Source organism: Anas platyrhynchos, chromosome 1, assembly GCF_047663525.1.
Source record: "Anas platyrhynchos isolate ZD024472 breed Pekin duck chromosome 1, IASCAAS_PekinDuck_T2T, whole genome shotgun sequence".
NCBI lineage: Eukaryota > Metazoa > Chordata > Aves > Anseriformes > Anatidae > Anas > Anas platyrhynchos.
This window is the reverse complement of record NC_092587.1, coordinates 141,179,333-141,206,973: the sequence shown is the minus strand read 5'-3', so window position 1 is coordinate 141,206,973 and position 27,641 is coordinate 141,179,333. Positions and strand designations below refer to the sequence as shown.

The 27,641-nt window shown below is 39.0% G+C and overlaps 1 protein-coding gene across 4 annotated transcripts; it reads right to left on the bottom strand.

Annotated features, from left to right (window-relative positions):
• Window positions 1–538: 538 nt before the first annotated feature.
• LOC101794055 (interleukin-1 receptor type 1) lies at window positions 539–23,494 on the bottom strand. 4 transcript variants are annotated; one of them, XM_027445720.3, is made up of 13 exons: window positions 23,341–23,494; window positions 22,133–22,242; window positions 19,389–19,470; window positions 18,036–18,102; window positions 17,077–17,308; window positions 14,836–15,025; window positions 12,877–13,051; window positions 11,834–11,899; window positions 9,219–9,339; window positions 8,233–8,378; window positions 6,446–6,589; window positions 5,211–5,375; window positions 539–4,601 (listed from the first exon to the last, which is right to left on the bottom strand). In XM_027445720.3, exons 4-13 carry the CDS (start codon window positions 18,094–18,096, stop codon window positions 4,243–4,245), a joined length of 1,659 nt encoding a protein of 552 aa, XP_027301521.1. In that variant the 5' UTR covers window positions 18,097–18,102; window positions 19,389–19,470; window positions 22,133–22,242; window positions 23,341–23,494; the 3' UTR covers window positions 539–4,242. The 4 variants fall into 4 exon arrangements, with proteins under 4 accessions (XP_027301521.1, XP_071887373.1, XP_005013467.2 ...); XM_072031272.1 differs by having other exon boundaries at window positions 23,279–23,348; XM_005013410.6 differs by lacking the exon at window positions 23,341–23,494 and adding an exon at window positions 23,025–23,245.
• Window positions 23,495–27,641: the final 4,147 nt, after the last annotated feature.

Sequence of the window (27,641 nt, the reverse complement as noted above, 5' to 3'; positions counted from 1 at the left end):
AGCTGCATGAAACAGGCTGGTTTAGTACTGTTCATCCAAAAATCAGGTACCTAAGAATGTCAAGGCTGCCTAAATGTGCTTTCAGTGCTAAGAATGTGTAATTCTATTTTACTGAACAATCAATTCTACTTTTGGTTTTAACACCAAGCAACTAACTTAGCATTTACATCCATTTTACAGGACTTTTTCTGGACTTACAGGTGTGGTAATGCAGCATCTTGCAAATTATTCACCAGTAAAGCATGGGAAATAATTTGTATTTCTAGAAGAAACATCTAGTTTCTAATAATTAAAGAAAAAGAAAAAAAAAAAATGACCAGGGTGAAGTGCTTTGTGCTAATGTTGTACTGAAACCAGATTAAACCCATGTTAGTGAGACCCTCTCCCCTCCACTCCCAATTCTGGGAAAAGTAGCTTGAATGGAGAGCTAGTAAAAGCCATTTTGATCGATACACTTTCAAACCAAGACAGCTGTTTGCCATTCTTCATTCACAGCGTGCTTCAGTGGAGGAATGAGGATTAAAAAAAAGCAATGCTGTAAGAAAAAATTGTGTAGTGTTTTATTGAATTAAAAGTGGACCTCTCTTCAAAGTGTCTTTACATAACACACAGCAAAACTTCAGCAGTCATATAAATATAGCAAAAGGGACAAGTATCAAAAAAAAAAAAGTATTTTGGCTCAGTAAAATAACTTTCCACCAAAGGTAGGCATAACAAGTAGCAGTTTATCATACAATCTATTCCAGACAGCAAAAATAAGAATAAAAATTCAGGAGGCCAGAGGTTGCTGGAGCTCTGTTGGCTGGCCTGCAAACCACAAACTGTCAAGGTGGAAATACAAAGTCAATATTATGCACTAGTCCTCAGGGTATAAACACAGCATTTCCAGTGTCTAGTCTTCACATTTGATATAGGGATCTTCTGACAAAAGAGTTCCAAAACCAAACCACTAAATCTGTCCCACTAAATTCTTCTGTCAACGTGAACCATAACAATTAGCACATTCGCCATGCCAAGATGGATCTCAGTAACTTGGGATGGATCTCAAGGCTCTTTTACCCTCCCCCAACAGGCTGTCACCAAACACACACCATATTAAAAAGGAGATTTAGTGCAACAGCTTAGTGAATGTGGCACTTCACGACCAAAAGTGTTTCTTCCCTGACATTTTTGTCTTGTATAAAACACACAAAACACACAATGAGAACAGAAGATAAGCATACGTATTGGTCTGTACATAGATGACATTCATCAATAAAACATTCCAGTATCATGAAAGTTGGAGATAAATCTTGACATTTCAAATGCACGTTTTTCCCTTCCTATCCTGAAGGGAAGAGGTTCTTACACCAGTCTGGTCAGACACACTCAACACACGAAGCTTGAAGCTCAGAAGGCACTGTTCCCCAGAAGCAGGGTTTCAGATTTCCAGCACACACTGAGGTAACCAAGTAACTTCAGGTGGAAGCTATTTCCATTGGTTTTATTACTAGTGAGGCAGAACACAAGAGTCACAGCATCCCATCGTCACTTGGCAGTTCTGTGGGATGGCACCTCACATTATCAGTTTCTTTTGGTTGAAAATGGAGGGCAGAAAAGCCATGAAAGAAGAAAAGGCCAACAAAGACTGTAGTGTCAAAATGAAGGAAGCAGTCTTCAAAGAGCTGAAGAATTCCAAATGATGCAGAGCATTATTTTTTTCAGATGAACTCAAAGGCAAAATTTCTGCCTAATACTGTATTAGCAACAGCCTTCAAGTACAGCTTGGAAAGCACTGGAATTTGACACAGTAGTAAGACAGTTGTTCTGCGGTAAGGGAGCTGTATGAGAAAAGATTTGCTGAAATTTGATTTGGAGGAGAACAAAAGGTGCTGCCAGACAGCAGCTAATAGGGCACAAACACAAACAGGAATTCAGAGTTGCAGTTAAAGCAGTTAAAGGCAGATCTGAAACTCTTGCTAGAAATAAATCATCACAATCTACTAAGAAGTCTTCTCTTGAATGTCTGTACTAGGATAATTATTAACACTGGAGCAAACAATCACACAGGAATTAGTGTACACAGCTTCCCCCACCAACCCAGCTAAATTTAATTTAACATATGGAAAAGCTGGAGTTGGAAATATCTTGTTATTCTGATTTGTATCAAGAAAAATCACCATAGGTCTCTGCCTTACCTATGCCTACCTGCATGCTTTGCAACTGCCATATAAGCCAAGACTTCACTTTAAAATTATTAACAAACCTTTTGCCTTTTTCCTGCTACTGCACAATCAGCAGAGTTGTTATAGTTCTCCCTTGGAAATGCAGTCAATAGTTCATTAAACCTACATTTTAAAAATCACAAAAATGGTGTAATATTTATCTTCCCCAAACACTATTAAAAAAAAAAAAAAAAGCAAAAATCCCTACCCACAGAAGCAGAGCAATGCCTGTGTAAACTAACTTGAACCACGGGTTAGTTTCCGGATTAATATACAATTCATCAAACTCTGAAATTGTCTAAATTGTTCAGGAGAACCAGATATGCCTTATACTCCGATCACACAGCCCACTTGTAACAGACACACGCTGAAGCTTCCATACATAAACAAATCTCTTAAATTAAAAATGTAAACTTTTGAGCACAGACTGAAAAGCACATGCAATTTAGCTCTCACATCTCTCATTCCTGTAAAATTCATATCTCTTTAAAATCATGTTTATAGCTAATTTGATAATTTCTTAACAATCAATGCCCTACAAGAGAATTTATTATTACAAACTACATCAGTGTCTATATGCATCTTAGCTTCAAAGCTAACAAAATTGTGTTGAACATGACATTGCTAAAAAGAATAAAAAATAAAGAAGAGGGAAAGGAAAAGCATTTGATGTCCACAGTAAGTTTTAACAAATTCCTTTCCCAAACAGCTGCACAGAAGTTGCAACTCCAGCATAAATTCATCTGACCCCAGCTAAATTAGGTGCCCAGTCATCTTAGATTCCTTACGACATCAGTGGAGAGGGGAAAAAAGAAAAGTAAGCAGCTACAGGCAATAACACAGGCCATCTCTCTCTCTCTAAGTACTGGGCAATGTTACTTTAGCTCTATTTTCTAAACGCACCTGGAGCCAAAAAGCTTGACCACATTTTCCCCCTTTACTTCTGCCATTGCACTTGGACTTCTCTAGGAACCAGATCAACTCATTGATCTGGGAGAAAGCTACAAGGAAAAGAATTTCAGGCAGCATCAGTTTTCAGAGGTGCCAAACGCTAAAGCCAGAACCCTAGCTGGGAACAGGAGGGGAGACCTGCTCTCTTTCACCAACCACATCCCATGAAAACTGCCCAGCTGTGTTGCCTGTGCCCTGGAGCCCTTTGGTCCCTAGGGGAAAGGGGAAGAAGTCAACCATCCTCAACTCTGTATGAGAGAATGTGTCACGAGCTCATTGTTCCACATGGCTAATAAGAACATAGTAAGCCACATAACTGGAAAAAAAAGTCCTCTGGAGATTTTACATTTTTATGACCTGGTACAGCAATATAACATTTTTATGATGTCTGAGTGGGATAAGTGATTGAAAACCATGCAGTTCTTTAAAATGTAAAAAGATCAGGTAAGAGAATCTATGCTTTGCCAAGTTGAATAGTATTTTTGGGGGGGGCGTTGGGGTTGTCTCTTACCTTTTCTCTTGGATGATACCCCACTGATGCACTAACACAGATGGAATTATCTTTGAGCAAACTGAACAAAGCAGCAAATAACAAACTTGTAACAAGTAAGATTCATGTCATTTCATTAAAAAAAAAAAAAAAGCACAAACATTTACTGACATCAACCAAACCCATTACAAAACATCACAATTATAATTAATACAGTTCCCTTCATATTCAACCTTAAATTGCTGGAAAGAAGTTCTCTTTTTTCTCCTTTCCATTTTTAAAGTCAAAAAATATTCCAACAAATCACAGTGCAATTCGCTTTCAAGAGAACCTATTTTCTGTATCCTTATGTACTTCCTATATGGCTTCCACGTCATCAGTGTGCTACTGATGGTATTACAGAACATTCTATTGATTTGGCCAGAAGAAAGTGTGATTCACATCTGTAGACAAAGTTGTAGTACCTTCAATCCAGCAAATCTGGATGAGATTTTCTGTACAAAACAGATACATATGACCTCCAATTCATCCATCACTAATTATAATGAACGTTGGCAGTGATTGTCATTTTTCTGCTATTTAGGAAGAATTAGTATTTTATGGTAACAAGTGAAATCCTGATGAAGATCCACGTTTTCTGGACGGCATGTGGTAACGTACTTTCTTCCAGAATCTGGTACTTGCTGAATGAGACCTTTCCGAGAAGTCACCTTTCCATCGGATAGCCCCATACTTTTGCTTAATATATTTGATGGATTCTGGCATGTTAGTATAGTCGTGTATTTTTTCAAGTTCGATCAGAATTACTTTAATACCATCCTGGATAAGAGCATTATACATGGCTAGATGCTTTTCAGACGCGTCTTCTAGAATACTGTAACATGATGGTTCTGGTACTAAAATAACTATCACTCTTCTACTTTGACGGATTTTTTCATCAGCAATACTGATCACAGCTGTAGAGAGAAAAAAGGTTGTGCAAAAAAAAATCAGGCTGTCTATCAGGGTTTTATTTTTTGTTACTCATATGTTGCAACTGCTTCATTCACTGTTTGATATTTGAGCCTCTCTTTACCTCATAAATAGGGACAGGATAAGAGCATCCAAGCTGTTACTGTGGGTTAGCTGACAAGTGGAGATTTGGCTAATGCAACGCTCTGACCACATGAAAACATACACTGACCACATGAAAACATACATATTTGTATTGCATAAACAGAAAAGAGCTACCAACTTTCTACTACTTATGACTTGATGTCATTTTATTATTACCATAGGTGAAATGGCAAAATATTCAGACGAGTTTCTTCATTTCACATAAGCAGTCAGTGGGACAGACCTTGCAATTTTGAGTGTCAGGTGCTAGAAACTGAAATTTGGTGTGCATACACACACAAAGGAAACCTCCACAAGAATTTTAAAGCCTTGTAAGGCAATGCTTTGTAAGAATTTCACTAGGGCAAAGTACACTTTGATTCTTGCCTGATAAATTAACGTCACTTTGCTTTCCTTTTTTCAGCTGCTAGTAAGAAAACTCAAGTCTAATTTGTCTTTGGATAGCTTACCTTCTCCTGGTAAATCATTCCTCCCAAATATAAAGAGATTATATCCACACTGTCTTTCTAAGACCTCTGGTAGTATCTTCAGAGCAAAAATATCTGATGAGTACAAGCAGCTCTCTCTGTTCTTTGGATACAGAACGTAAGCATCATAGATCTTCCCATCTGAAGCTAAAAAAAAAATATATAAAAATGTAATCTAAAGACACAAGCAGAAGAACATCCCTAAACACTTTCCCACTCTGCTTGAAGCGTTGATTTGGGTTCTAATACAACTATTACCTAAGCATGCATAACTATATCAAGCCTGATGTATTTGTAGAATCAGCCCTTTAAGATTCAGCATACTGGATCTGAATAGGCAAGAGACCTGCAAAATTAAGGTTGAATAAAGAAAACTCAAACCTATCTAAATTAAATATAAACATATATATACACATATATATGTTACCAGTGAATTGTGTAGAAAATAGCTGTTCCAGCAGAATAACTGAATTCTTAAAGATCGTCAGTAGCCATATAGCTAGCAGATCATTTTCGTAACCAGAAGTTTCATACCACAACAACCACTTTGACATGAAAACAAAACCAAAATATTTGGCAAAATTCAGGATCGGAAGCACATTAGGTATTTAGGAACAAGTTTTCCAGAAAGACCAAACTTAAAAGGCTTCACAGAAACCCATCAGAACAACTACCTCCAGCTTCTCTAGCTATGTACCTCCCCTCAGATGTTTGGAAATGACTCATACTTAAGCATGCTGCTCTTATAGATAGCACACCAGTCAACATTATTCCGAATGCCAGGAATTTAAGGAAAGTAAACTGATTAGAAATATCTACAAATAGTAAAAAAAAAAAAAAAAAAAAAAAAAGTGAAATGCATCCTGTTTCATCCAGACTGCGGATCAATTCCATTGTATTACTGCTTTTTGTAAGAATTAAAGGATATCCAAAGAGCTGCAGCCAGAACAGCATTCAAACCACTAAATTATGTCTTTAAGGAAAGGAATAATAGAACTGGATTCTTGGAAAGTTGTTGATTTTTCTCCCATAGATACTTTTGTCATCTGAACTAATTCTATACATCATAAAAATGTGTTCTATTTTCAAAAATCCCAAGCAAGATCAATCATGCTCCAATGAGGTTAACTCATCGCTTTGCAAGAGAAGATGGAGACAACCTGCTTGTTACAACACACAGCACACTCAAAGTACACCTTACTACAACATAAACATACCTTTTTCACCCAGGAAAGGATGGCAGGAGTTCCGATACCAAAGCACGATATCAATTTTGAAGATCTTGTAGATAATGAGTGTAACAAACACTAAAAATACCAAAGAAACTCCTCCTCCAATCAAGTAACCCTGGATGTTCTGAGCTGCAGTAGAAAGTGGAATAAAAGGAGAGAAACAAAAATATAGTTATATGTAAGAAATAAGACGTGATGTTAAAAACTGGCAGTTTTCCCCTCAAATACTTAGTCATTAAAGGATTTTAAAAAATAGACGTAATGAATGACAGGACTGAAAGTTTTCCATGTATTCTTTCTACAAATATTGTTATTTGACAAATGTGCTTTTATCTTTCAGAGAAAAGGTACCTTAACAATGAGACAAGAGAGGTTACTCTTCAGCCAAAGTACCAAAATATTAATATCATATATATAAATTAAGATTATATATATATTAATATTAACGTATAGCCCAGAGAATTCTCATACAAAGTTTGATCAGTCAGAAAGCAAGAAAGTCAGAGGAGAGGAGATGACTTCCTAACCACACTGTTCTCCACATACCAACCAGCTTTTCATTATGTCAAGCCTCTTCAAAGACCCACCACTGAACCAACTAATTTGTTATCCTTAATAGATTAAAAAAAAAAAAAAACAGATTAAATAAATAGATTAAAGCCCACGAATGGCCACATGAACTGCAATTTTTAGTTCATGCATTTAAGAATGTCTGAGGTTAATTCCTACCCTGTGGATCATTGTGAAGGCCTTTACTTAGAGTAAGCAAATAATTTGTTTATAGTTATATAACAAGATAGGGCTGGTATCCACTTTCAGTCAGTTATCTGTTTACAATGTGGCCAGCTAAAGGCAAATTTGAAAGTGACACCTGTCAAAAGACTGGCTCACAATCAATGAAATCAGCTTTGTCACTCAGTAGACTAGGGAATATTCTGTAGCTATATTTTAAAAAAATAAAAAAAAATTAAAAAAGGACACTTAAAAAACCTAATGGTTTGCTTTTCTATGTATCTGTTCTTGACTACAAAGAATGAATTTCTTGAACCTTGCATCTGAGTTTTTACAAGCTCATTTTATCTTTATTTGAAGGTTCATCTACCAAAAAGAAAGATTTCAGACTAGCCAGTGCCAGGTCAAAATTACCCTGTCTCTGAGCACAAGACAGGGGTATTCAACAAGAAGCTGATGCTCCCAAACAAAATTCCTGCGGCTATCTAGAAGGTGGTAACAAAGCATATGCATCAGTAATGGAAACTCCCTGACCTTCCAAGAAACCTATTTCACTGTTTCACTTCATCATTGTTAAGAGCTTTTCCTACTATCTAAACAGATTTTTTTTTTTTCTCCTGACAATCTGAGCCCATTATTTGTTACAGTAGGACAGGACAACCAGGTGGCACATGTATATTCAGTTGCTTTTGACACACTCTGTTCCATACTTGGTTACATCTCCCCTCAGTTCTTTAAGAGAACTGGCCATTTTCACTCCTCTTCTACACACGATCTCCTCTGATGCACATGCTTCTTCACAAGTGTGTAAAACGAAGCACAGTATTCCACTGAGGCCTCATATTTGCTTCAATGTATTTAAGTATTTCATTAATGCTTGCTAAAATACCTAACAGGAGAAGGCAAAGCAAATTCAAAGTGCTACTCCCTTTAATTTTGCTAAGAAACAGGTTTAGCTGCAAGTAGTGTGGTGTCAAACTAATTGAAAAGTGCATGTAGGCATCATTGATCACAATTTTTATCAAGACTTGATATCTTACCTGGGGGTTCCAATTTGATATATGATGTAAATTGTTGAGACTCATATATGAAATGACAGAAAAACTTATAGGCATAATCCTTTACTTTCACTTTTGAAATGTTAAATTTTGTTCCAGCTACAGTAATTCCATGAGGCATCCCCTTTCTGTTATTAAAAAAGGATTAAAATAAAAAAAGAAATATCAGTATAGAAACAAGAATCTCTGCTGAATCTATCCCATGTTAAACACTATTTGCAAATACATGAACATTCATTTTTGACCTCTACAAACCATTTGCAACATAACACCAGACTTTTTTTTTTTTTTTTTTTAAACTGATGATGGCACTTGGTGGAAACAACAATGCTTCTGCATGAGTCTGAACTGATCAGTTGAGAATCCTGTCACCCCTTCCCCCACACGTACTTCCTTCTAATATGTTTTAAGGATTATAATTAATAGCAGTAGTTGCTATAATGAGAAAGCATCAATATATCCACACTCTACAATAGCATAGACCAATTATCACAGAGTAACAAAGGTCCTGCTCTCTTGGAAGAGAGGTTTTCTACAAGAGCTTCTCCTTTGTGTTCTTTGAAAATAACAGCAACATCTGTACTTCAACAGGACTTTTTTTTTTTTTTTGCCTTGGAGCAATCTACCCTTCCTATATTAATGATGGAGGGGAAGGTGTAGTCTATTAACAAAAGAATTTCATAAAAACAAATGTATATATAAGGCTTAAAAATGATATGTTTCATAACAGCATTCTAAAATGTGTGTAAGGCTGCTTCATTCCATTTGTATTAGATGCATTACTATTTATAATAAATTATTTAAAAACCAAGCAATAAGAATATAATGTACTTGATGCAGACTTCTAATCAGTCTTTCGTGACCACTACCATTGACTACTAGTCAACTTTACGGTGAATTCATTGCAAATTAGTGCAGATTACATCACCTAGAAAGGTACTTACAGTTCAATGTATAAAGATACTTACTCATAAAACTGTTCCCTGTAGGTGCTATCAAAGTCATCAACATAGCCATCATTAACTTCCCAGTATGGAATCAAGCTATTTATGCCAGAGGATACATTGCATTCCATGACTACATGAGAGCCTACAAAACAAAACAAACCATTTAAATACAGCAACTGAAAGTCTTGTAAGAGAAGCGGGATCAAGTGACCAGGGAACAACTGGGAAAAGGAGGGATAAGGAAAATCTTACCTACCTTATGAAAAACAGAGTCCATTAAACTCATCCATTTCTACTCCACAACTGGATGTCTCCAATCTGGATGTGAATCCCACCCTAAACGTAGGTAACTGAATGTTCATGTCTACACATGAACCAGATATCTAAGCTATAAAGGAGTTCACCTCCACTGGATTCTGCTCATATTAAAATAGACACCTGGGTCTTACATCTGAATGGCTCTCTGGACTTCGCTGACTATTACTAAGAGATCTTCAGGGCCCTAATCAGTTGCCTAACATTTGAGATGCTCACCAGCAACACAGGCATCTGTAGGAAGCTAGCAAATAGGCCTCCAGATATTCAGAAAATCTGCATATCTAGAGCAGCAAGTTCATCCAAAACAGCACTAGACATCTACATTTAGTCAACTGAACTGAGGTCCTATAATAACATGAGTTGAATCCCCTACCTCATATGCAGATACCCATGTGTAAGTATCTCCCTTTAGTCTCATGGGTGACTGCTTTCTTAGGATCTGTGAGGTACTTAAAGCTGGATTTGGGTACCTTAGACCAGCTAAAATGAACAGTAATATGACAGTAAGTTGTAATCAACAATATTCAAGCCATAAAAAATGTGGATCAACTGTTAATTTAAAATATCAAGGAATCTAAACAAGTTGTCCCATAATAAATCCTAATATAGGCTGAGAACCACAGGCAGGCCCCGGACTGCTGCTTACTTGATTCTCCATTTTCTCAACAAGTATGATCAAAGGAGAAAGAAAATCCTAAAGGACGCATACAGTAAATGAAAATGCCTTTTAAGGTCCTATGCACTTCTGACTCCTGAGTAGTGGTTGCACTGGCAAGAATTTTTCTGAATTATATGGGAAGTCATAATTAATTTGCCAACAAGAATTTGGGATGAGATTTACACATTTGAGTGGCTGCAAGATTTAGTACAGGAAAACACCACCATAATATTACTGTATTTCTTCCACAGTTACAATTGCAAAGGAAAAGATAAGTTTTCATAGAAGATTAGGACTGTATGAGTTTATAAAAGGATAGTGGCAAGTATCCCTATTTCAGACTAAGACCTGGCAAATAAATCTCCTTATTAGCAACACATATAGCACTTTCCCTTATTAGAGCACAAATAGAGCTTTTCAGACACGTATTTCTAACAAAACCAGAGAAGCTGTAATTACAAGAGAGGAGGCTGTTGAGTCATTTCTAACTATTTCCAACAGATTTAAACGATCATCTGAAGACCACAGCTCTGTAAGCCTACAGTAATACTATTTGTATCAGGTCCTAAATTTTCACACTTCAGTAGACTACTGTTTAAAATAAAGTCTTCCAAACTTTGAAGGAAAATAACTCCTATTTATTCTTTGCTTTATTCTGATCAAAATCTCATCCTCACCAGAATCTGGCAACTTTGGAACAAGATATCTTTCACAAGTTGTTGAAGTCATCAAAGAAAAGGAAGAGAAGAAAAAGGGGAAAAAATGGAGAGAAAAAAAAAAGGCAAGGAAACAAACTACCCAGTACCTCAGTATTGTTCACTTGTTCACTTTAGTTTACTGCCATATGCTCAAAGTCAGAACTTGAGCAGGACAAGATGTTTCACATCAAGTTGTAAACTTAATGACAGGAAAAGCACCAGCAGAAGTAGCTGTGATTTACATAATCCACAGTGCTACAGCCTCAGTTTCCATATGGAGCCAGAGCCCCAACATGACCTTTCCTCTGAGCTTCTTTAATGCCCTAACTGCTAATAGTTGTTTACTTAAAGAAGTACAAGACATCTCAGATCTCTCTGCACTAGGAAATTGTAGTAAATAGCCACTCACACTTCTCCAAGATCAGTTAAAGCCTTTTTTAAATCAAAGACTTAGCTTGAAACAGTTCTACTTGGTACAAAATGGTATCTGAAACCATTTAATGCCCTAGAAGAATGAATAAAAATCTTTTTCTTTTTCTTTTTTTTTTTTTTTTGAGAGGGAAGGAAGACAGGAAACACAGAGGAAGAGAAAAACTACTAAACCAGTCAACTGGTAACTATCCTAACATGTTGCATATTTGTAACTGTGTTCCCAATGACACTGTACATATGTCAAGACACAGGCAGTGAAAGGAAGTACAAAGGGAATATGGCAACAAACAAAAAATAGATGCATCCAACATGACATTGCTTGTAAAGAAATTCCAATCTTAGGCGCACACAGTTATTCTCCCTGCAAATTACTTGGAAGAATCATATTCTATCACTTGTGTTCCAGATAACCTCAATCCACATGCCTATCTAACAATCTTGCTGAAATCACTGGAATTGTTAACATGTTATTTCAGTAAAACTCCCAGTCTTTCTAAGTTTTAATGATTTCTTAAATAGTCACTACTTACCAAGTTCCACTTCAATTGTGTTATTCTTTGGATAAATAAACTCTGGTCTCATCTGCAGTGGGCTTTCTAACAGAAAGAAAGAGAAAAAATAAATCTCTGGACAATGAGTTCCATGACTTACTTCAACCAACAGTTTCACAATTATTTTGTTTTATTTTTTGGTACTATTGCAGCACCATTATGTACTACCAGTTTCAATTTTCCAGTGGAAAAAATCTCTAATGAAATTTGCTGTATTCATCCAAGTTCTAGTTTCCAAGATAGCAGGAAACTTTATCTTATCTTAAAAACATTTTTTTAAATGTTTTAAAAAATGTTTTTTTTTTAAATTTTTAATCTTTTTTAAAAAGAGATGGGTAAGGAAGAGAAAGAGGAATTACCTCAGTGACCCCCTACATCAGGTGAACATCTTTTAAGTAAAAGAGTTGTCAAGAATACACAAACAGAATTTTATCTTTCTGCGTGATACATACACTCACTTCTAACAAGCTGCTGTTCTTGTATCACCTATCTAAAGTAAGAACATTGATTTAATCTAAGAAGATGAACACTTTACCTCCAACTTTTACCTCCACTTTACCTCCTTTCTGAAAGGACTACAGCCATGGTAGCGCTCAGGTCATTAGTAATGCTCTCTACAGAGACAGGTTGACCAATAGGGCCAGCAGGAGTTCTGCTGTCATGGTCTTAGCAATAAATAAATAAATAAATAAATAAATAAATAAATAAATAAAATTCTTCTGTTTGTTTTTGTTTTAATGGTTATTTACACGTTTTTGCAAAAACAAACCAACACCCCTGCTTTCTTCTAATTTCTAACCACACATTTCTCATTTCCCTATTACAATTCTTCCTCTGAAGCAATGCTCAAGGGTAAGCAATATGCATTGTTGTACTTTAATTGTAGCATTCTAGGAAAAAAAAATGATGTAAAGATAATGTGCAGCTCTGTTTCTACAGACCTGAAAAGTGCCAGTCTGCTTATGCTTGCATAAAAATAACGAGTAGAGAAATAAAACAGAAAACCACCTCTGTGAACTCACCTTTAACCACTAGACTCATGGTTCGTGAAACATTATATTGTTTTCCCATGTATGTATACACCATACGGCATGTGTAGTTGCCTTTGTCTTGTACAGATACATTGTGAATCAGGACAGCATTTTCACCCTCAGCCAACACAAATCGCTTGTCTTCTAGAAATCCAGGCTTACACTCCTAAATATATCAAAAGTACCTGTGAGTTAGGGGAACTAACCATCTTATAATTAAGCACACTAATGAACTCTACTAATTATTAAAAATAAATAAAAATCAGCATTTTTATATTGTTATTGAAAATTAATTAAAAATCAGTTGTCTTTTTTTTTTTTTTAAACCACAATGTGGGTCATATACAAGCGTCACTGTGCTCTAACATGAAGCCCAAAGAGGTCTTGCTGCATTTGCACCTTTTAAATATCACTGCAGCCAATTCTTTACGGTTTCAGATGTAGTCTCTTAGTTCACTGCCTTCATTTAATATCTTGAGTTAAATAGATATCCCCAGGTGTACTAGAAGTCTTTTACACCTGCAGTGAGGGTATTTGAGACTGTCGCCCACAATATTCTCCTAGGCAAGCTCAGGAAGTGTGGGATAGATGAGGAGCCAGTGAGGTGGATTGGGAACTGGCTGGATGGCGGAGTTTGGGGGTTGTGCTCAGCAGTGTTGGAGTGATCAGGAGTTCAGCTGGAGGCCTGTAGCCAGCGGTGTCCCCCAGAGGTCAGTACTGGACCCAGTCTTGTTCAATTTTATCAACGTATCTAAATATCTTAAGGGAGGGTGTCAAGATGATAGAGCCAGGCTCTTTTCGGTGGTTCCAGCAACAGGCACAAACTGACACAGGAAGTTCCATTTTAATACGAGAAGAAGAAACTTCTTTACTGTGCCAGTGACAGAGCATGGGAACAGGTTGCCCAGAGAGGCTGTGAGGCCTCCTTCTCCGGAGTCATTTAAAACCTACCTGAATGTCACCCCGTGCAATGTGCTCTAGGTGACCCTATTTGAGCAGGGATGTCGGACCAGATGATCTCCAGAGGTCCTTTCACCCTCAACCATTATGTGAGCCTGGTGCATGCCTACATTTCTACTTCCCTGAAACAGAGCTGTTGTAGCAGTGACTCATGCTGTTGGGTGTATTATCACATCCGCGGCAATGCAAGAGCAGCAAAAAAAATAATCCTTTCTCTTCTATGAGCAGTTTACAACCACATCGTCTCAAAAAGAACCTTGGTGCTACATTTGTGCATTTTATTTCAGATATAAAATACAGGCCTATATAGGTGCTTTAAGACCAACAACAGAATTAAGAGCTGAACTGCCTTAGAAAAAAAAAACACAAAAACATACTGCTCCAAGCTTGAATGGGCTAGAGTATTTTGCCAGAATCAGAGCAATAGGCATCTGAATGCTGCACCATAATCAACAGTCAAGACAAGCCTAATACTCTGAGAAATAGAAATAGCTACGCAGAGCCTTATATTTAAGGAAACACAAGTTTTTGAACTTACTGCCTCTATACTTTACCTACGAACTTAACGTGTATATAAACTGGACATTTCACAAATCAACAAACAAAAGCAACACATTTTTTAGACTGCAAGCTCTTTCAGAGTCAAAGTGGACACAATGTTGGTTTTTTGGGGGGGTTGTTTGTTTTGTTTTAAATATCTCTCATATCACACAGAATCACAGAATTTCTAGGTTGGAAGAGACCTCAAGATCATCGAGTCCAACCTCTAACCTAACACTAACAGTCCCCACTAAACCATATCCCTAAGCTCTACATCTAAACGTCTTTATCTCCTCACATCTTCCCAACAGTATGATAAAATAGATGTTATACTCAAAACTCACAGTGAATAAACTTTCCTTCCAAAAGCTGCTCTTCATAATTACATCATAATGTGTTTTAAATATAATATTTTCTATGTTCTATATCTGAAATATTTATGTACAGTACCTTATACCAGTGTACTTCGGGCTTAACATTGTCTTCATCTTTAAAATTCTCTAGATCAGGGCATATAATATTTCCAATATTTGCGCTGTTCACCACTTGTTCATACTTCATTTTTCCATTAAAACACAAACCATTATCGTTCTTAAAAACCTTTAAATTTATAGTTTTCTGGTTAGAGCGGTTAAGACCTCTGTAACAAGAAGAGCAGACAAGTCAGGTCATTAACAACAAGGTCTCTTCTTTTCAGCAACTCAGAGAGTTTATAGAGAGGAGATTTCAGGACTTACAGGGACTTCCATATTTCCAGCAGCCTTGCTCCTATCACCCCTGCTACAGTCTCCCTAGCTCTTAAACATTACTCTCGACTCCTCACTCCCCATTCCAGACCATGAGAGATAGGGATAAGCTCTGATGTTGCATTGTGGATAGAGTGGAATCTGCTCTGCTCTGGAAGCACCAGAGGGGAATTCAGGACTCTCTTACTTACTGGAGTACTGCATCCAGGTTTGGGGCCCCCAGCACAAGAAAGATGTGGACCTGTTAGAGCAAGTCCAGAGGAGGGCTACAAAGATGACCAGAGGGCTGAAGCACCTCTCCTATGAAGAAGGGCTGTGTCCTTGAAGGGACACTTTAAGACAAGAAGGCTTCACTTTTTTGCAGGAGACAACGCTTTTGAATACCGTGTACACCAAGATGAAACATCGGTGTGAAACTACTTCAGACTGAGATCTTACAGGAAACAGAGAACAAGCTGTGGTATAGCACCTCTCCAGAAGATACAGCACTAGAAAGCAGAAGCCTAAGCCAGAAATAAAGGAATACTCATTACTTCTACTTTATTCTTCATTTCTCAGTGCTCTGTTAGGAGACTGGTTTCCAGAGAAGACAACTGTATGTTTTGACAGAATTGGTGACAACTTCCATATGCTGCACCTTGACAAACGCTATAATTAAGACTGATACACAAAACATAGCCTGGTTAATGCAACAGAACTTTAGTATATGCTTTTTGGCATGCTGACATTGTGCAAGCCGGACTTAAGAGGTAAGGTACCCAAGAGAAGACAAAGCAAGAGCACCTAAATTAAAATGATGTTTATTATTTAAGTAGTTAGCTTTGAAGGGATTGCATTTCCTTCCTCTTTCAATTTGGGATTCATTGTTGACTCTGCAGTAAGAAGCTGCAACAGCCTGCGACCTGTGCCTACACTGGAGGTTCTTGCAGATTACTGTGACTGCACTCACAATCCAAATACCTTCAACATAACTGGTGTGCTGTATGCACTGTAGTACACCTAACTACACCCTACTAAAACAAATTTTGGGTCACACAAAAAGCCTGCGTTGGTTGTTCTCAGCATGATGTGGCAAGACCACAACATCAACAACAAAAATTTTATGTGCCTTCCTGGCATTAATTTCCTGTTCAGCGCACGCTGAATTTCAGCCATTGTAAGATTTGAGCATCTGAAGCAGTAAATTCCAGTGCAATAATCTGAGCTCTAAATATAACAACAGCTTGAAGATGCCAAACAGCCAAAAAGATTCTCCTGTTTCTTCTCCATGCACTTAGATCTTCTGAACAGTGCTGGGGACATAGTACTCTCACCGTCTTTAAAGCTGTCTAGCACACTGCTTTGCTCTTCTTATGCATTCTCATTTTTGACCAGTAACGCTTAGCAATGCTTTATAATAAGACATAAGAATGGTTTATGGCCTCTTAATTTATAAATTTCCCAAAGGATTCCAAAAAAAAGTTGTAAAGCTCTCCAGAACATCTGTATTTTTTGATCCTTTGTAACATACAGAGAACTCTCTCTACTAAGATCCTCCTTACATTTAACCACATTCCGTGAAGAAATCAAAATGTTCTTCTGATGTGTCAGTATCAAACAGCCATTTGAACACAGGAGAACTGAAGGAGTTAAGACTTCTTTCAGTGACCTTACACTTCATTCAAAACAAAGAAAATATCCCACACCCATTAACAATAATATTGTTAATATTTTTGAGTTTTAAGATAAAAAGTTTTCTGTATGAACCACTTTTGCAATGCCAAATTCTACACATGTGGAAGAAAAAAAGGCAGCACAAAGTTAACAAAAAGCATGGTCAATACAGTGCTTTTAACTGATCTAAGGTTTCTACCTAAAACAAAAAAATTCTGTACACCCAAGTCCCACAGATGTTACTCCACTGTAAGTATCAGTAATCCAGTTGTTTCCCTCCTCCCTTTCTTACCTTACTTCACATTCATAAAGTCCAGAATCTTCCAGTGTTGCAGGAATGAACCAAAGCAAGCCCTTTCGCACATGAATCCTGGCGTTTTTCTCTGTGGTTATTGGTGTATTACTACCATTTTTATACCATGTCATATTGTAATCAGAGTGAAGCGCTGGCAATGTTATTACTGGGCAACTGATAGCTGTAGGCTCTCCAACTAGCACAAAGTAATCACAAACAATGCACTCTTCTATTAAAAAAAAAGAGAGAGAAAACAGTTATTGTTTTTAATCTGTTTTTTTGTTTGTTTGTTTTAAGAAGTATTAACATCCATTCAAAGTTAAAAAGAATTAGGAAGTAAACTTTCTGTAACTATTTATTATTAAAATATTACAAAATTACTGCTTCTTGTCTGTTTAGTACCCTCTGGTTGAATAAACACATACTTCACAAACCTTAAATCATAACTTCTCCCTATTAAAGTAGTCAGTAGTAAATCCATTATTATCCTGCTTATTCCAAGAACAGCATTATAAATACCATTAAATTATATAGCCTAAATTCTACTGAAAACTTAGATCTACCATTAAAATATTACTAATTAATTGCAAAGGAAACTGGCCTCTACCTGTCTGTTTTCAGCACTAGAGAAACAGCACATCTCTTAAAGAAGGCATTTAACAGCTCACTTGTAGTCAAGGAAGCCGATCTCTTTGTACTTTCTTTAAAGGAATTAGGGAGTGGTTATTCAAAGCCTCAGTACCCTAGATTTATGTGACTAGATTTAAAACTATTTATGTCAACCTGTCCTTCCCATGCCCAGTGCAACTTCAACACAAAATGAGGCATTCAGAATATCTTCAACACTCCGAATCCACTACTTCCTCTCAGTAACTCTTTTCTACTGGACATGCACAACTTGTCTCTTGCAGGTTTTCTTTTATAAAATAGTAATTTCAGCAACATATTTAACTTACCAGCACTGAACAAAGGTATCAGTAGAATTAGATGACCAATAAGCAAAAATGTAGATGTCATCTTTTGCTGCAAAGAAAAAAAAATATTTTCCATTAATGTGATGAGCGTTCCAAGCTGCAATGTCCTCTGCACCCTGCGTTACTCCTTAAAAATTTAGGAGAAGCATTAGTCATTGTGGGGAGGGAAAAATCGGTTTGGCAGTTTAGCCTAGCCTTTGAAGATTTTGGCCACCACCAAAGTTGGTGCCCACAGAAGGCTGCTCAGTCTCAGCTTTCCACTGGAACTTTTCCAGTTTTCTTCTGGAAGAACTCTTGCATAAAGTGTATTTTTCTTTTGCCCGCCTAGTTAAATCCAAAAACAACTTTAACATGGATGAAGTTATGCTTGCATACAGCTAACATTTAAGCTATACTGTATAATCTTGATACCGAGCTTGACTAAGCTTCTTTTCCACATTTACGAAAGACACAGTTCCAGAGATACATGAGGTTTCCTTCTGCAAACTGTGCTCCTACAATTAAGGCAGCACTGCTCTTAACAGCTGGTGAACTTGTAGCTCTTTGCTGGAGAACAAACGTACTGTAACTCTAAAATGATCTGGCAGGCACTTAAATTTGTGTCTAAAGGTGACGTTTCCAGACACACATATGTGAAAGCCGTGGGTGATGTGAATTGCTGTGGTCAGACACAAAACAGCAAAGCCTTCTAGAACTGTAGTTGCACTTCACACCTCAGGTCTTCTTCACAGGTTTCTCTAATACATATGCGACTGAACAGAAAACCACTGCCCTCAGAGCTGGTTTCCACAAAATCACTGTGCCTTAACCAAGCCCTCTCTCAGATGGGTCTGCTTTTTTCTTTGGCAAGATGTCATCAGAGCCCCTCCCAAGCCACATACTGACAGCCAGCTGGCAAACACTTGACCCTTTTTCTTTCTGACAGCTCTTTGTAGGTTAAGGTCTGCATTTAACCATCTTGCTTTTCCTATATGACTATTCTGCGTGCTGCTCCCTCTTGCACTAAAGCAATCTGGTTTCCTGTGTAACAATCATTGCAAATGCAATGACCACAGGTACTAGTACTTTAATCAGCTAGCAATGGCTTGGGAGAAGAGCATGTATTCCCTGAAAAACACCCATGGCCCTGAATTACTTTTATATGCAATGTAGTTCACACATCAACGTATAGGCCCTACCAGCTACTTCTTTTGAAACTTTGCACATAAGGAGGCATCAGGGCACAAGGAAGGGATACACAGAGCAGAGTTCAACATTGGAATATAAGAGCTTCTAAATATCTGCTTGTTTTGAACCAACAGCTTTTTTTTTTTTAATCTGACAAAGCATTCATACCAAAGCCTTTCTTTAGTTGCCTTGTAAGTGTTTTTCTTGTAAATTCTCAGAGTAGATCATCATTCTTGACATTCCAGTTTACCTGTAAAAAATTAAGAAGGGGAAAAGCGATTGTAAAAAACACATTATTTGGACAATAGAATCATAGAATCATTCAATTTGGAAAAAACCTCTAAAATCAACTAGTCCAACATTTAACCTAGTACTAAAGTCCTTCAGTATACCATGCTACTAAGTTCTAAATCTACACATTTCTTGAAAACCTCCAGAGATAGTGACTCAGCTACATCCCTGGCCAGCCTATTCCAATGCCACACAACCCTTTCAGGGAAGAAGTTCCTCTTAATATACAACCTAAACCTCCTCTGGTACAACTTGAGGCCATTTCCTCTTGTCTTATCACTTGGTGACTGGGAGAAGAGCCCACTCCTCTGGACTTGTGTTCCAGACCCTTCAGTGAGGGGCCCAAAAATGAACACACTATTTAAGGTGCAGCCTCACCAGAGCTGAGTACAGGGGGACAATCACTTGGTTGAAAATCTGACTAACGAAAATGCTAACACAAAGCTAATTTTTTTCAACAGTCAACCTAAATGTAAAAGCATGAGCATAATTGTGCCTACACTGGAGACACTACTTAAAACAAAAGCGGAATAATAAAACTTGCAGCAAAGACTGACCAAGAATTCTAGCCAAGAGCTTTGAAAAATATTGTTTCAGTCAGAAAGATGACATTACAGATTTGTCAAAGCAACCAACAAAGCCAGACATAAGTAGCCACTTTGTAAGACTGATCTGACTACTGAAAGTAAACGATGCCTAAATTTAGGGTAAAAATAATTAAGCAATCTAACAGGTTAAACTTTACATTTTGCACTCATTACTGGCTTCAAATACCAAGGGTGGCTGTCTTTCTAATAGTGTATGGTAAAGCTCAGCATTTTAGGAAAAGTTCTATTATTTACAAACTTCCTTCCCCCTAGGTCAAATACTGCAATGGTAAAACTTGGAAACTCTGGAAAGAAGGGAAGAAGCCTCCAGCTTTTGTAGTTGCAATATCTGAGAACACACAGAACATTTTGATTCTGGTTTCAAGTGCACAGAAGATTCTTACAAGCATTCTTTCTTAAGAAGAATATACAGTGAAACATTATTCAGACTCCATAATGTGAAACTTTGTTTAAAACGCAGATGTTTGTTCACATACCTAGTGACTAGCCTGGTACTGCCTTCTACCTCAGTCTCAGCAGTATGAGATGCCCCTGTGACACAGCTACAGAGGCTTAAAAAGTCTCACTTATGTAGAGAGGACAGCAACTTCACGGATGACAATGCCTACATACTTATCTTGAAAAACTATTTCATCTCAAAGCTTGCTGAGTTCAAAGGAAAAATTTTTGTACACGAAGCCTTTATGAAAGAAGAAAGAAACAAACCACCCACCTACCAATCATATCTGTGGTTTGATCTACTAAAAAAAAGAAACATTTTGATTTCCAAGTTACTTTCCTAATGTTTACCTTCCCGTACCTGAAATATGACTTATTACTTCTCCTTCAAATTTTTAAAATTAACATCTTGAAAACAGAAATAGAAAATAGGTTGACCTGATTTAAGATACTGACTTTTTGTTCATCAAAAGATGCCTGTCATCACAGAACTTGCCCTTTTACTTGCCTTAGGCACGCTGCCAACTTTAAACACGGTAAGAATAGCTTTTAAAGACATGTTGGGCCCCTAAGCAAACTTGTCCTTCAGGAAGCTGTGCAAAAGGCATAACCATAACTTTCTTTTCAAAATTTTCTGTCTGCAACTTCTAAAAGGATTTTACTTGTAAATAATTTACAAGTACATGGACATGACTGATTCTTGGAAAGGCCAACACAATGACAAATCATTCAGGATAGTAGCTAAGAAAGCATTTAGATCCTTCAGTTGTTTATCAGCACTTTGCTACTAACTTATTTAAGTGGTTTTCAATATTGATCACTACCTACAGGGACTTGTTACTACCAGGGGACTAGCAGATCCTTAGTCTCTAAGCCATAAAGAAACAAAAATTGTGCTTGAAGTGCAACTTGAGATATAAAGTGCCCCGATTTTGTAAGCACACCTACATGAGTCAACTTTTTATATTTAACTAAAATTTTTATTAAAGTTTAGCTGAAACAGCTGAGGTGGGAGAGTGACGGAGGGTGGGAGAAACAACAAAAACAAACAAAAAAGGTACTTGTTCCGAAATACAACCACCAAGACAAGATTAAACCTACCACAACAATTCACACAGCTCACATCTTCCTTGGTGAGTCTACTCCTGTCATTAGGCCTCTTAAAGCTAAGCAAAGCAAGACAGACTTTCTACCAGACATACTTTGTTTCCCATTTGCTCTACCTGAGGTCCCCACTTTCCTGTCTAATGTGCTCAACATATGAGCCAAATGTAGCTGACCATATCAGACATCTTTTAGTTCAGCTGTGAGAAAAAGTGTTAGCAACCATATGCCTAGATTCTGAGCTAAATGTTTGTTACAGGTACTGCCTTACCTTTCATCAAAGCACAGGAAGAGAGGGAAGAGAGAAACAGAGATGGATGGATGTCCAGACATACAGATGGATATCTGCAGATGTGGATAATTAACCATGGATGCCAGCAAAACGAAAAGCTACCTATCCACAGATTTCCACCTCACATCAAACTGGAGACAATGAGAGCATCCACACTACCTTTAAGGAAGTGAACTTACCAGTGTTCAAATAAATCAAACCCAGTTTCTGCGTTCAGCATCAAGTGGAAGAAGCTCATTTTGTAGTCAGAGCTTGTAGCAGTTTTCTATGTCATTTCAACTCCTGATACCTGTCAATATAAAGTAATATGAAAAAGTTGTTACTTAAATTGAAAGTAAATTATTACTTTTTCACCATCATTTTCAAAGAACGAAGCCATTTAAAAGGACCTGGAGGGGTCATGTAGATAAAACTATAAATATAAAAAACACACAGTGATGCAAAAAAAATATAAAAATGTAATATTCTCTGAAAAAAAAAAAAATGTTTACCAAAACCAGAAAGTATTTCTTACTTGAGGATTACCTTAAAGGATCTAAGTGAAGGATTTTGTGTTATTAAACATTTGTCCAAAAGTTTTATACCAGTTCCCCAGCTTTCAACCCATCCCAATTTCACAATCGGTATGAAAGACCAGTGTGTCCATTTAGGAACTGTTTTTGAGAGTTTAAGCACATGCAGGGAGTCCAAGTCAAACAAGAGCGAAGCTACCAACTTTACGAGGAACAAAACCAAAACGCATCCAGCAGTTTCCTGACATCCCTGGCGAAAACTCCCCGAAGTTAAGAGCTGCTCCTGGAAACTTGAAAACTGGGGCCGTGATTCAGCTCGGGAACTGCTGGGTGACAACTACCGAGCTGTCACCCCGGAGAGCTGTCATGCGGTGGCTTGGTTGCAACCATCCCAGCCCCGAGCTCTGCTGGAGGCAGATCCGCGAGCAGTTCTGCCAGGGCAGCGCTTTTGCCCAAAGCCTGCTCTCGTCATCATAACTAACAGATAAATAAATAAAAAAGTGCTTGAAGCGCTTGTTTGATCAGGGTTGTGCAATGAACAGTTGCTGCGGTGCTTTACCAGGTCAAGGAGATTTACGAAAAGCTTTGTCCTGCTTCCTGCTATAAGCCTTTAAACGTGGCACGCTCGGCGCTCCCGCACTTCTCGCTTCCCTGCCCTTCCTCCCTGCCTGCCCTTGTGCAATGGGACCCGCGGAGCGGCAGCAGAGGGGCACGCCGAAGCCAAACGCCTCCCAGCGAGGCTGCTCCGTGCCCCCGCTGCCCCGGGGGGAAAATGGCCGCGCCCCCGCGCGGCCCGCGCAGCCGGACCCTCACCGCCCTCCCCGCCGCGCCTCCGGCTGAGGCGTCTCCCCGAGCCCCTCCGAGCCCTTCCTCACCTCCGTCTGCTTCCCAAGCCTCGGCCGCCGTCCCGGCTCCGCCACATAGCGGGCGGGCAGCTGGCTCCGCCCCGGCCGCCGAGCCGCGATGGGGACTCGCCCCTCCCCGGGGCCGCCCCTCGGCCTGCACCGCCCGGGGGATGGCTCCGAGGGGGCGGCCTCAGGGCAGCCCGGTTTCCCTCAGGGATCAGGGAGGTTCGTGAGCGGGGTGGTCTGAAGCCCTCCTCAGAGCTCCTCAGGGCCATAAACATGAGTTTATGGTTTATGAGTTTATGAGTTTATAAGCTTATGCTTGGGTTTGGAGCAGAGCTTGTTTGCTTTCTGTCCTGTAAGTGTTTGCTTTTTGTCCTGTTCGGTTGTCTGTCCCTTCTACTGTGTCAGGGCATCACTCTTACAGTTCAAACAATTAGCTTTTTCTGTCTGGATTTGGGTAGTAACTTTATAGAAGGTCTCATTCCTTACTTCGATGGTGAAATTAAGCACGTTCAAACATAAAAATGTATTTTTTTTCCAAACAGGGAAAAGTTCCTCTGGAATCGCTTAATTGCCCATATTTTTCAATTCAGTGTCCTCTCCTCCTTGAATTTGACTTAGCCTCCTTCATTTTGATTCCAACCAACATAATTTTGGTCACTCCTCAAAAACCTGACTGCAAGGTACTCAGTAACTGCTTATTCCCATCTCTGCTTTTATTCAAAACCTTCTACATGCACTAACTCCACTGAGATTCCGCATGAAGTAAGCATTCATAAGATGAATTATAAAAACATAAAATAAAAAAGTTCCCCTTTGGGTTTGAGCCGTTCCCAAAGCAGTGTGAAGGGACTTGTTAAGGGATTAGAAAAGTGTGGGAAGGAATATTTTAAATTATTAAATGGCACAGCCGATCCTCTGTTCCAGACTTACAGAACCATTTCCAAAATGGGAAGCTTAGTCTTTTTTTTTTGGGAGAAAGGGCAAGATTGCTTGTCTCTTGTTTTCATTAACACTAATTACAGAAAAGACGGGATTGTCCTACTGGGCTTCTTCTGTGTTGACAATTTTAGGATGAAGAGCTTCTCTGAGCCATGGAGGTGTCAAAAAGGAAAGCCATTTAATGCTGGTCAGCTGATTGGATGATATAAAGGGTGAGACAAACCCTTATGAGCTAGATGAGTAAATTTCTTTCCTGTTGTCTCTGTGTTTATAAACCTTTGCAAACTCTTCTATTTATTTTAGCTCTGTTAAAAGAATATTTTAATCTGCTTTTGCTTCACGGGAGAATATTTTAATGGAATATCTTAATGGAATATTTTAAGGAATATTTTAATCTGTTTTTGCCTTTTCTTGACTCAAGGGTGATGTTAAGGTGACTGGCTAACACTGAAACATTCATTTCATAGGCTATAGCAATCCTAAGAACAAAGATACTAGGGTGTTGTGAGTGGCCATTTGTGCAATATTCCACAATATCCAAAGAATGATAGCAACGCTTCCAACTAAGCTGCACAACTAGTTTGAAAGTTGGTGACTCGTGAGGATTCAGAGAAAGAAGTCTCTCCCAGTAGCTGGCAACAAGCAGGAAAGCCAGGGAATACGGAGCATGCCAGAAACCCATCAGTCTCATAGAAAGAGTAACACCTACATATTGGAAGTTGAAGTAGTCATTTCTAGAATCTGTCATGCATCACTATTTCCATAATTGTGGTATCTCATATCTGTCAAAACCACACTTCTAAAGTAAAAAATCCAAAGTACTGACTGTCATTCATTATAGAGAAACTAATCATGTAGAACCAAAAGTACAATTCTGAAAGAACGCACGCAAGTGTCCGTACTGCCAAGCGGTGATTCAGTGGCAAAGTATGCGTCTTTCTTAAAGCAGAGGATGTTTCCCAGAGTTTCCTGAGTGTTGAAGATGAATTTATCATGAAACATCTAGTAGGACTGCAGTTAGAAAAGAATAATTTCGCTAAAGCCTGTTCTTATCCTACTGTATAACTGTTTTCCCTCATGAGTTGTACAACCCAGCCTGTTACCCCAATTATACAGTCAATCATGAGAATATACTGAGGCAATGAGCTCACGTAATTGGAAAAAGCCTCTCGTTGCTTCCAACTGCATGTCTCTGGAGCATGTTTCAGGGCTCAGACCTCTGGGCAGATGCCAAGTTGCTGCTAGTAAGACTTCATTATTCAGGAATCAGTCAGCATCAAGAAACTGGACAGAGGTTTGTGTCCTTCAGTATCCTGGAGTATCTGGCCAGGGTGAACTTCAGAGTAATACAGTAACTAGTTACCGTTGGTCCTGAAAGGTACAGCACTTGACTCATCACTGATGTGGGAAGTGATGGCTATCACATTTGGTAACTCAAAGTTATTCCTGGTAGTTCCACTGAAGTTCTCCATGGGATGCTTTGGACTTGTTGCTTAAAACAGGATAATGTGAAAAGAAATCAAGAAACAAAAAGTTATGCCAAAGTATCTATGTACACTGAGTTAAGTCATGCTACAGATTGCTGTAGCATCAAAAGCTATGGATCTTTGAAAACACAAACCAGTTCTCAGTTTCTACAGCCTGAACATACCTGTTTCAACAAAGCATCAGAGCTTGTGCCTACCAGGGTGCTCATTCCAGAAGATCTTAAATGTATGAGTCGTTGATTTTCTGTTTAGTGCAGAATACTCAACCAAGTCCAAAGTTCAAACTGAGACTCAGTAATACAGAGTAGCAACTGAAGCAAAAAGGCATCACATTGCCCTCACAAGAGTGCTTTTAGTGCTACTTCAAGGACACGTCAAACCTGCTTTGTACACGCGGCAGTAATCTGAAGCATGTTTTCATGTGTTCAGACTTGTTCAGTCACACTGTCCAGCATTTCCATGCAAAGCAAAGAGGGTTCATTTTTGATCATATATATCTGTCAGCACTTGGAGCAAATTTATACTGGTTAGAGCAACTGATCTCAAAATGACATTTTAAGTAAGTGAAAAACCTGAACGCACCACATGTCTCAAAAGACAGCTTTAGTAATTGGAATCTTGTTTAGAATAAAAACAGATATTTAAATTTGCTTTTCAAAGGAGCTGGAAGATTTTTCGTCAGTTCCACATGTTTCCATGTGCAACTGCAGCTAATGTGGAGGAGGTCTCTGCAATGGTGTGACTGCAATTGCAACTCTTAACCAGGAATGCAAGCAGAGCTAGAAGCACCTTTCTCTCCCCGTCCACTCCTATAAATGCATATCACTGTGGATGTCCTTACAGGATGACAGGATGCTTCTGCTTTATCTTTTCTGTGACTGTTTTCCCTGCCTCCTGAGAAGAATGCTGAGAATTGCTGGTGATTTTTTTTCTTTTTGCCTTTAGCATGCAGAAACGCTATAGCCTTGTTCATTCCCACTAAGTGTATTGCATTTACATGTCAAGGTTTTGGCAATAGAGGGGCTGCAGGGGTTGCCTTTGTGAGAAGACGCCAGGAACCATGCATTTCATATAAAAGCCAGCTCCAGCTGGCTCCAAAACAGACCTACAGCTGTCCAGAGCTGAGCCAGGGAGCAACGCTGTGTGGGCCTCTGTGATAATGTATTTAGGAAAAGACGAAAAGCCCTGCACAAAAGCTGTAAGAGAGAGGAGCATGGAAAATGTGGGAGTAACAACTCTGCAGACATTGTCAGGGAATGAGGATGGGAAGAAGGTGCTCTAGGTGCTCCAGATTCTCCTGTGGCCTGTGCAGGGAGAGGCCCCTGGTGGAGCAGGCTGTCCTCCTGCAGCCCATGGGTCCCACATGGAGCAGATCTCCACGCTGCAGCCCCCCCATGGGTGGAGGAGCCCCCGGTGGAGCAGGTGGATGTGGCCTGGAGGAGGCTGCGGCCCATGGAGAGCCCCCGCAGGAGCAGGCCCCGGGCCGGAGCTGCAGCCCGTGGAGAGGAGCCCACGCAGGAGCAGGGGGTCTGGGGGGAGCTGCCGCCCACCCATGGGGGACCCGTGCTGGAGCAGTTTGCTCCTGGGGGATGGACCCCATAGTACGGAGCCATGTGGGAGCAGTTCTTGAGGAGCTGCTGCCTGTGGGCAGCCCCCGCAGGATCAGTTTGGGAAGGACGGCATCCCGTGGGAGGGACCCCTCATGGAGCAGGGGCAGAGAGTGACCGTGAAGGAGTGGCGAAGATGAAACATTGGGGACTGATCACAGCCCCCATTCCCCTATGCTGCACCGGGGAAGGAGGTGGAAGGATCAGGAATGAAGATGAGCCTAGAAAGAAGATGGACTGTGGGAGATGTTTTTAGTTAGTTGTTGGTGGTGGATTTTGTTTGTTTTGTTTC

Bases quoted from the DNA above. Each gene is read 5' to 3' on its own strand.
- LOC101794055 (XM_027445720.3), bottom strand. From the start codon at position 18,096: ATGACATCTACATTTTTGCTTATTGGTCATCTAATTCTACTGATACCT. The intron at 9,340-11,833 runs GTAAGTAGTGAC...TTTGTTTTGTAG, and splicing joins CACAATTGAAGTGGAACTTG to GCTCTCATGTAGTCATGGAA. The intron at 6,590-8,232 runs GTAAGATATCAA...TTTCTACTGCAG, and splicing joins TATCAAATTGGAACCCCCAG to CTCAGAACATCCAGGGTTAC.